Below are 11,354 nucleotides of genomic sequence, written 5' to 3' on the forward strand. Positions count from 1 at the left end.
GATTATTAATGGTTTCGTATTTTCAATGGTATTTTTGCTTAAATCTATTTTTAATTGGTGTTAACACTATTTTCCGCCAGTGACCGTGACGGTGACAGCCGCGCGACGATGTGCTTCCGATAACAATAAATTTTATGCATTTAGTATATTACTATTTACCATAGATTATAAATTGAATAATGTGTAAACTTAATTAAATCGCATTGAAATCTTATCTATTCAATAGTTTTATTTGAATTGTTTGAATAACAAATTCGATAGTCTATCTAGATAGTTTATGCTAAAAATAAAGAGTTAATATTTCAAGTAACACCGATAGTGTACACTTTTTAAGGGATGTTCAGAAACAAAACTAATTACCTTAAATATTTATTTCACACTAATAATAGTTACATTTCGTAATTAAGTATATTAGAATATGTTAGAAATGGTTTTTTAAGAATTCATAGCAAAAAATTTATTAAGTCTTTCATTTAAGCTTCTCATATTTAGTTCTTTCTAAAAAACTATCAATAGTCTTCTGTCCTTTACAATATCTAGTTCTACTAGACAAGTATTTTATTTTGAAATTTGACTACTTATACATCACTTTATTTTTCTATGAAAATGTCTTGAACAAGTTAAATTAGGCTTCCTCAGACATATTTATCATAGTTTTTTAGCTTGTTTAATGTAAAATGTATTTCATTTAACTCATAATTATGACTAGTGTTGTTAAACTCATAAAGGCTTCTAAATTTTTTATAAGGCTATTGGTAATTTAATAGGTAAACATTACATTTATTTTAGTAATAGGTGTTTTTTTGTCTCGTAAAAAAAAATTTAAGTCTAAAATTTCAGCTAAAAAAATAATTACTGTAATAAATGCTGATTATTAAAAAAATATATTCGTTTTTTAAGTATGATAATTATCGTGATGAAAAATAACAGAGCTCTATTGATTTACTAATTTTCTTAGCTGTTGAAGTAACTGAGATGGTGAAGTATTTTATCTTTATTCATAAACAGACTGTTATTTTTTAATAATTAGTGATGAAACAAAAATTATAATTTAAAACTTTTGACAATACTAAGTTTTAACAATGCTTCTTCCAGATGTCACCAGGTTTTTATTTTATAAAATTTTATTCCTATTTCAAAATTTTCTGGTTGACCGCAGTACATTATAAATATTAAGGTTACATACTATTGTATATGTTTAGCGTAAATTAATTCTTTTGAATACCTTGATTTATTATGTTTTAGATAATTGTTTTATCAATACATATTATATGTATTAATAATTAGTTACTTTGACCTTAGATTCGGCAAATCTGATGAATGATATGTAACGTAACTTAATCGAGTATTTTTTACTTATAAATATTCATAATTACTACATATGAATGATGAGAGAATGACTGCTAATTTTTCAATTTACAACAATCATAGTTCTATCACGTGATCTTCTTTGGATTATATTCACAACAATGGCTATCATATTATTTACTTTGACCCCGAGTTTAAAGTAAATCAATACGCAAGATACTCGGAACTTAAAAATACCTTTTCTATTCGCTATAACTTTTTATTTATTTGGACAATTTTGAGTAATTTTATAAAAAAAATGTTTGATAATACAAGACCTCGACAGGCTAGGTGAGCTACCGAGAAAATCTCGATGGATCCCATTAATCCTCGTAAATATGTGTGCCTACATTTTTCAAAAATTGTATTTTATTCAGTATAACCAGTTTTAATCGGTTTTGATTGTTATGGTATTATTTTTAGATATTGTTATAGATTAGAACAGTTAGATTTATCAAACAAAAAATTATGTTTTCAATCCCTTTAATCATAACATTATGATAAATCAACTAATATAAATACAATATTACTTAATTTACGAATCATGTAATTTATAAAATAGCTCAAAATAGTAGATACAACTTATAAATAGTTGAAAATCCTTAGGTTTGGCAAATATTTATTGAAGACGATTTTTAAGGCGATATAAATTTACACTTCACGTTGTGTTATTAATGTTGGGGTGTTAATTGTTTATAACATTTTCATTTGGTTAGTTAAATAATTTTAAATGAATTCTAAATGGAAAAGTGGTACTAGTAATAGTATCTAAGAGGGAGAGAGAGCACTTTTTGAAGTATTCAGCTCAAATGTTTGATAACTTGGAATTTGAGTTCTTTCCATAAATGTGGTACTATGGAATAATTTTTTAAAAAAAGCATAAAAACATAAATAAAAAAAAAGGTCGGATTGGATAAAAAAATACAGACTGTAGGCATTTTATTTTATATTTCCTTTTTGTGCACACTATAAAAATGATCTAAACATTTTTATACGTTAAAATGGAATTTTTAATATGCAAGAGTTTAAGTCTGACATAATGTATCCAGAATTTATACACAAATATGACATTTTATCACTATTCATCAAAATTTCCTTTACATTGTATGCATTAAAAACTTCCAATTTATGTATAACAAAAAATTCAGATACTTTTTTTGACAGTGTAATATACTTTAGTTGTAGCTCAAGGTGCGATTGCACTTTAGTACTCTGACCCAGTCCACTCCCAGATTTTCCCTTGAATCAGATTAACATTTTTTAAATACATTTATTTTTGAGAAAAAATGGGTGGTTGAACAATTGAAAATGAAAAAAAATCAACAAAAACCGAAATATAGGTAAATATACGCCGTATACTCTCCACTGCACCACTCATTTGGTTTGATGTTTTATTAATTAGTATATTCTATAGGAGAGTTTTAAGTTTGCCTATATATTATTTGATCAAATTTTTCACCACCCACGCGATAAAAATTGTGTTTTCGTTCCATTAATATTATTACGTAAAATACCCAACATGTAAAGTTACTTGTACAGAAAATTACCTTCAACTTAATTTGCTGAAATTTATAGCAATTATAAAAAATTGTTACAGTAATAAATTATCTACATTATGTATACTTTATTAGATTTAAACAAACGAACATTGTAATTTGGCAATATTATTAATATTATTTGAGATTATATTAATATAGAAAAATAATCCTTTTTAAGTAAAATATTAAACATTTTTTTTAATTTACTTATATAATAACAAGGTTCATCATAAATTACTTAATAACTTAAAGTTAAATTGAACTTTTTAGCTAAATAAAATTAATAACTTGCCCATCCTTGTATAAAAATTGTAGAAAACATGTTTGAAACCGTGTAACTAGCTGAGGATTAATGACATTGAAAAATATAAGAAATGTTGAATTTTAATTAATTTTTTTTGTAAGAACACCACTACTGATAATTAAATTATTAGTGTAAGAAAAAAAAAACTTAAAACTCAACAAAAATAAAGTATTACTATAGGATATTAAAAAGTAATTTCTTTAATATTCAAAATTTAAAATATTTCTGAATGATAGATCAACAAATAATATAATAAAAATACATATAAAATACATCAATTACAAGTTAATTACAAATTTTAAGTCAACATAAGTATTAAATCATATAATTTGTAAGAACCAATAATTTTGTGTATAATAAAAATTTGATTAAAAATGGTTCAGATGTTTAATCTGCACAGTCTTGGGGAAGCTTTATAACATTAGTAATATTGTTAAATAAACTATGAAATGTGTCATAACTTTTCATTACATTAATATTACCTATTATAATAAGCTTTTTTTTTGCTCTTGTTATTGCAACAGTAATTCTTCTTTTATCACTCAATATTCCAATATCCTGAAAATGTGAATTTAATATGTTGAAAAACATTAAATTGAAGGAATTACTATACTTTTTTTTTGGTGCATCTATAGCCATTCAGGATTATTGAAGCCTCACTAAAAAAGAGGTTTCTTATACTTTTTATACTTTGGACTTAATCCATTATTACAGACAAAATGAGGCCCCAATAATGTAACTGATTTTTTGTTCAACAAACAATAATTTATAATTGAGTTTTAAACCCCTTATAGCGCGTGTCAATCACTGCTGTAACTGTCACTTTACTAACTCAGGCACACCATCCCTCATAACTATAAATTACTATTACTTCTATAAATTACTTTAGTAAAATTATTTTTTGTGCACGAGTAAATAATAACTTCTTTGTCACGTCCTTGATATTGGTCAACAGTATTTACTTCAATATCTGGATCTATATTACACAAAGTATTTTTTAAAAGTGCAACTTGAGCTCTGTAAGGAGCTATAATACCAATTGATAATCCTAGAATTCCACACTAAAAAATAAAAAATATTACGAATAGTGTCTTGACCTTTTTTTTTTTATTATTGTTATTAAAATTTTTAAAGATAAAATTCTAAATTTATTATAAAACAAATTTAACTCACCTGAATTAAAAGTAAAACTAGTTTGTTTATAATTTTTACTTCTATTATATTGCTATCACTTTCAGTCGATTGATTTTTCAAAATTTCAGTATCCAAAAGTAAAACAGATTTGTTTAAATCTGATGATAATACTGCTTCAAGCCATTTACTATTAACCTTTATAATTTAAATAATTTTTTAAATTATTAAAAAATTTTACACACTAAAATATGTTAATTTAATACTACTTACATTACATTTTTTAAGATTTAATGTTGCATTTTTGATATCATCATTTGCACATTTCAGACTTCCATTATAAGCATAATTATTAGCGAGTTCAACAATCGAACCATTCATTCGGTATTGAACATTCAAAATAGCAGTAACTGAAGGTCGATCTAATCTTTCAAACAAACTAATATCCATACCAAGTTCCCTAAAATAATATTTGACTGTTTTTATTTGATGGTTAGATAGTTAATTTAATAACCATAATACATACATTTTACACACATAATTAGATATGTTTAATGTTTTTACATATATAAATTATGAAGATATTAATGAAATTTTTAATTTTAAAAATAATATAGTAAATATTAGTTACTCAGTGACATGATCACATGCCTCAATTTGTGCAAATGTCACATGTCCACTTTCTTTTGCATACCATTTCCTGAATGGAATTCTAGTGATTATAGGAGATAAATAATAAGAAATATATCTTAACTAAATTATTTTTTTTATTTTTATCTTGATAGCAATTTTCACATAAAAAACAAATCTAGAGAATAAATTATTTTTCAACGTTAAATACATTAAACAAAATTTAAAATAATTTATACTAAAAGATTTCAAAATTCCTGAATATATTGCCATGTTAATTTTGTATATGTGTACATATATGTGGTTATTTTAAGCCCCCCACTATTAACAAACATGTAGTGAGATTTTTATAAAAATAATCATAATAAACTCATAGACTAATACATAATATAGGATAAATAACATTAGACTGTAGAATAGACTATACTGTCCTAATAATGTATGTACAAAATTGTACAATTATAACCATGTTGAAATTGATATATAATTATCAAATATTTATTGATAAAATATACAAAATATAATGCTATGCACAAATTCCAAATTATATTCTAATAAAAACTTTGCCTGGACATAAATGAATAAATTTTAAAGTGAGTGAAATAAATTTAAACAGTAAGTTGATTATTAAATACATGTTCAACCAAATTAAAATATATATATATACCAATAAATTTGATTAAAAATATCAAAAATTTGAATTATTAACATATTTGAAAAAAATTAATAAAAAATATCTGTATACTTAATAAACCAAAAATGTAATTTATAACTAACACAATAACTGAAAAAATGTTATAAAAAAGATAGATAATAATCTAACATATATGAAAAACTATAATATGAATTGAAGAGAAAAATTAAATTGGATTAAAATAACATTTTCTAAAAATTATGAATTAAAATATATATATGCGCAAAAATGTGCTAATACCCTTATTTAAAACATTCATGGAAAAAAAATGGTGATAAATTAATGTATTGAATTCATGTTTTTATATCTCAAAAATATTTTTTGGTGGGTCTAGTGAAAATTTCTAAATTTAAGATGTAAAACACTAGTATTTTTCTAGAAAACTGTTGAAATTTTAAAACGCTTGCAGGCGAGTAGCAAAAATTTTCTGATTTTCAATAGTCTAAACTTTTAAAGACGATCATGTTTTTTACTGCATCAAGTAATACTAAATATTTTATTATGACTGTATAAATTAATAAATGTTAAAAATAAAATACATTATCAGTTTAAATAATTAATATTAATGAGTTATCTAGGTTATTTATATAGTGAACTTTGTAGATTTACACAAAATTGTATAATGATTCTACTTTAAGATATAAATCCTACTGAGAATAATCTATTTACTATGAAATTTGTTTTATACAACTAATATAAAGTATATATTTACTTTGCTTTTTTATTCTTTATAAGAGGTGGTAATTGTTGTGGGTCCCCAATTAAAATGAACGTTTTAGATGAATGAAGTGCAGCAATAACTGATGATTGTACTACTTGAGTGGCTTCATCTACAATACAAACATCAAAGGTACGCTTTTGAAGCAATGCATGACCACATCCCAGACATGTAACACCAACTACTTTCTATCAAAATGCATAATTATCTTTATAATGTTATTTAGTTTATTAATATTAAATTTGAAATTTGAGTACCATTTGATTATAAAAAGTTGATAATTTTTCTGGTGTATCACAATGTTGAGTAGCTATTTCATCACATTTTGAAATTAAATTTGGATGAACTCGTCTTTTAGACCCTAATCTTAAAAAATCTATGCCTTTTTTATTTAATAGTAGCAATAAATTATCTACAGCTGAATGAGTATGTGAAGTAACCAAAACTGAGCGACCCATTAACACTAATAGTTCTATCAATATAGCAACTGTAGATGTTTTTCCAGTTCCAGGCATACCCTTAATGAGGGCAAAATGTTCAGCAGCTAAAGCTTTGATAATTGCTGAGTATTGGGAATGATTTAAATTATCTGTGAGACCAGTACTTTTAACAAAATCATTTAAATTTCTATTAAATGAAACAAACGACGGTAATTCTTTGTCAATAATGAAACGTCTCAATTGATCTGAACTATCACTAGTTTCTAATAAAAGAGCTAAACTAGAAAAATTAAATGAAATAATGGATTGAGACTCATACATATCTAAATGGTACACTGATGATTTAAGTTTACTTAAATCCCTGAAAAAAATTATTATATGATAATTAATAGTATCAAACTTTTTTTGAATATTCTAAATATATATATTTTATAAAATCTAAACATTAGTCTAAAAAATGAAAGAAATAATTTCTGAATAACTACTTTATATCCAAGAGTATATAAAAATGAAGTATTTTTACTTACCTATCAAGTAAAATATCTACAGTGGATTCTGACAAAAATGAAATATAACCAGTAGCTACAGCAGTTCTTTCATTTGTACTAACAACAGAATAGCTACCAACAGAAAAATCTGTTAGTTTAAAATTATTTTTTTTTTTTTTATCTAATTTCTCCATCGTATGAATGTAATATTTATCTCCTTGTTCTTTAACATCACTGGATATTTTTAACGAAGCAATACAATGACCTCGTTTTTCACTAAAAACCAATATTAAATGATAAAATACAAATTATACAACAAAAAAAATATTTGCTAATTATGTTACAAATAATAACTAAAAACCCAACCGTTCGTCAACTGGTAGTGTCCATATATCACTAGTTTTTGCAATTAATGTATCATTTGCATCAGTATAGTTCTCTAACTGTAAAAATGCTGTCCATTGCATTACATAATCAATATGCACCGGTTTTAAATGGCTGATTGCTTGAGGAGCTAGATTTCTCAAAGGGTTGTTTTCAGTTAAAGTTTCAAAACCTTCTTTACTGTAAATTTTTTATACATGGTTCATATTATTTTAATAAAGAGAAAAAAAAAGAAGGGCGTTCTCAAAATTTGACATAGAGGAAAATAAACAAGAGAAAAAATTTTTTTTTCTCATCTATAGCAAAATAAAATTGAACTATTGCTAAGTAATTAATTTTGTCAAATAAAGTTTTATCCTAATATTCTTATAAGAACGCCCACAAAAATAATATATATATTTCTTAAACCTTAATACTGAGCTACACATTGTTAAATAAGGACATTTTGAACAAGCATTATGATGATTTATAGGTTCTGGTAAAATTGGTAAATATTCATTAATACTTTTTGAAACTATTTTGTTAGACTTTAAATAGTGTACCAAATGGTTACGTAACATAATCAAATCTCTTTTTTCTTTATGACCCACTTTAACATGCGTTAAAATATTTTCTCTAAAATAAAAACTATGGTATTATCAACTATTCATATTTTAACAAAAAAGTTTACAATACAACCTTAAGTATAATAATAGACCAGAATCAACATCCATGCCTAGTTGTGCCATCATTATTACATACAATATGACTTGTCCACGATGTTCTTCACTACCTGATGCTCGGCCGGTTTTTAATTCAATAGGCATAGTTTTAATTGAGCCACTATATTTTGCTTGAACAGTTACATCAACTTTTCCTTTAACACCAAATTCAGGTACCCATAAATTTTCTTCTATATCTTGTACAGATAATATTTCACCTTGCCAAGTCTTTTTTCCTCTGCCTCTAAAAAATATATACATATATATATATTTTTGTAATCTTTATTATACAGTCTTTATTTATATCTCACTTCTATAGTAAATAAATAATAATTTTAAATTTTACAATTTATTTGAATTTTTAATTGAATATATTTTAATATAATTTTTTTTTAATTGAAGCTTTTTAGTTTTTAATGAATATTTTAAAGTAAGTTGCTATGACATATTTACTGAACAAGAAAACGTGATGGACACGTAGTAGATTTTTTTACACAACAATCTCCTATATAACATTATGCAAATAAAAGTTTGTTCAGTAGTTCTTAGTAGTATTAAATTTATATTGCACTGCATCTAGTCACTCACAAGTTCTTTAAAACTTTTTTGTTTTATTTAAAAGTTCATTTCGTAGATTTCAAAGAGTTCTATTAAAAATGCAACCAAATAATAGTACAAGTTTTAAGCTATAAATATTATTTTTGCTATAAAATGCATAATTGATGTTTAATGGCATATACAATTTTTAGATAAAAGAAATTGAATTTACGTTTTAAAATCAGTTATATAAGTTCCAACAAAATTTTGTATTTTTGGTATAAACTCCATAAGCTCTTTTTTGGTTTTATCCAATTCCATATTAGATTCATAGAGTGTATGAATAAATCCAGAGCTATTAGTAATTTCATTAATTAAAGCTGTAATATGACTTGAATGGAACATTTTACTTTTTAATACCTAAAATTAAACACAATTACTATATGTCATTTAAATTTAAAATATTTATAATTAACTGTTTGTAATAATTGATGTAAAAGTGTTCCAGTAACCATGATGGCAGGAGTACAATCTAGACCTTTATAAATATCTGTTAAAACTGAACGACGGGTACAAAAGAGTGAGCCAACTATTGTTGTACCCGATACTAAAAAGTCAGAATGTCTAGTTACAAATCCAATATCATTATTAATAGACCAGACATCAGTGCATTTTTCAGCCATTACAGTTACAATATCTCCAACATCAAAAGAACTATTAAACCTAAAAGAAAATAAAAATAATTTTTGTTTGCAGCTTATCTGTGTAATATTTTTTACCATACACCACTAAGAGCGCACAAACTTTGTTCTTCTGAATTAATGCAACAGTTTAATGTTAAATAAATTATTGGAGGTTTTTTTTCAATTTTGGTCACTGTACATCGTCGTGGTTTAGATAAATCAAGATTTCTTATATAAGAAATACAAATCTACTTAAAATAAAATAAATAAAAATTTTAATAAAAAATATTTTATACTTAAATGTTGGAAGGCTAGAGGTAATCCAATCATCCAAAAACAATTCTGAACAAAAATCTACATCATCTATAGTACTAGCGATTGATTCAGTGCCAGTAAAAGATTGATAGTCAGTGTCAATGCACTCTTCTTGAGAATTATCAACATTTTTTATGCTTAGATTTAAATCTTTTTTTGTATGTGTACCAATATTTGGAGATTTTATTTTATCATTAACTATGTTGTTAGACAAAATTTTGTTCAAACTTCTTTTAGCTTTGATAACTTTTTTTTTTAATAATACTGGAGATGGAGGTACAATATCAGGACTAGAAAGTTTTTGGGATTCAGGAGACAGTTGCTTTTTATTTACTACATCATCATCACAGTTTTTATGAAGAATAATTGAATTCATAACATTAGAAGAATGAGAAAATAAAGATGTTATTTTTATTTGTTTTGAACTACTAGATTCAGCCTGAAATAATAAAATTTTTTGTAAATAAAAATTATTAATGTGCTTATTAGAAATTTTTATTTCTATCATCTAAAAAGGGATAGATTTCAAAGTATACAAAGTAATTTATATATTGTTGAATACTAAATTTCTCATAAAATAATAATTTTGAGAATTCTTTTGTTCAGTATTACTTATTTCTCAATTTATAAGTAATCAAATAATTTTCAACCCTTATAACTTTTAAAAGTATCACCATATAAAAAAAAAATGGTAATAATGGAACTAAAAAATAATTTTATAGAGAATTTTAATTATAGAGAAATCAATACTACTCAATAAAGCCGAAAATTCATTTTTTTTAATTATTCTATGAAAAAGCTAGTGGTCAATTATAAAATTAATAACCCTGTAAACATGATAGTGATAAATATTATTTAATGAATTAACCTAAAAAGAGCAATAGCAATAACAAAAAAAATATTTATAAGAAAAATTATTCATTATTTAATTAACGATTCAAAGGTAATACCTTTTGTACTTTACTACAAGTTCTTTTCATTATCACAGAACAACAATTTTTAAATTTTTAAAAAATAAAATGAATAGCTACTCAATTTGTTTAAGTGTTACTTTTATTATTAATTAATTCGAGCTAACACAGTAGTTATCAGGTTCAAATTAAATTAAATTACTTTTAAAATTATTAATTTTTAATTCGTAAAATAATAAAAGATGATAATAATTCCCTCGTTTTTTTTTATCACTTAGGATCACATGATGCTTATTAACATCTGACAATATTGTAGTTGTTGCGTGCAAGGGATTTTTTTATAGACAATGTGAAAATCATATTTAGTGGCGTAACCACAAAATAGATAAAACCAGAAGTGACACTCTTAGTTTTTGCTGATAACAAGCTGATGTCGCTCAGTGTAGCNTCTGATGTCGCTCAGTGTAGCCACTTAAGAAAAAAAAATGTATTCCCTTTTTTCTTTACATACGGTCACATTGTTCAACACCATT

At 24.4% G+C, this 11,354-nt stretch overlaps 1 protein-coding gene across 2 annotated transcripts; it reads right to left on the reverse strand.

Annotated features, from left to right (window-relative positions):
* Positions 1–3,373: 3,373 nt before the first annotated feature.
* LOC126904421 (DNA replication ATP-dependent helicase/nuclease DNA2) lies at positions 3,374–11,104 on the reverse strand. Of its 2 annotated transcripts, none has more exons than XM_050683452.1 (15): positions 10,861–11,104; positions 9,892–10,349; positions 9,692–9,823; positions 9,389–9,635; positions 9,145–9,332; positions 8,353–8,619; positions 8,083–8,289; positions 7,657–7,854; positions 7,330–7,566; positions 6,620–7,082; positions 6,357–6,550; positions 4,594–4,780; positions 4,363–4,518; positions 4,074–4,250; positions 3,374–3,747 (listed from the first exon to the last, which is right to left on the reverse strand). In XM_050683452.1, exons 1-15 carry the CDS (start codon positions 10,888–10,890, stop codon positions 3,577–3,579), a joined length of 3,312 nt encoding a protein of 1,103 aa, XP_050539409.1. In that variant the 5' UTR covers positions 10,891–11,104; the 3' UTR covers positions 3,374–3,576. The 2 variants fall into 2 exon arrangements, with proteins under 2 accessions (XP_050539409.1, XP_050539408.1); XM_050683451.1 differs by having other exon boundaries at positions 6,620–7,163; positions 10,861–11,102.
* Between the last annotated feature and the right edge of the window lie 250 nt (positions 11,105–11,354).

The sequence above is a fragment of the Daktulosphaira vitifoliae genome, unplaced genomic scaffold (assembly GCF_025091365.1).
Source record: "Daktulosphaira vitifoliae isolate Bord-2020 unplaced genomic scaffold, ASM2509136v1 Scaffold_4, whole genome shotgun sequence".
Classification (NCBI taxonomy): Eukaryota; Metazoa; Arthropoda; class Insecta; order Hemiptera; family Phylloxeridae; genus Daktulosphaira; species Daktulosphaira vitifoliae.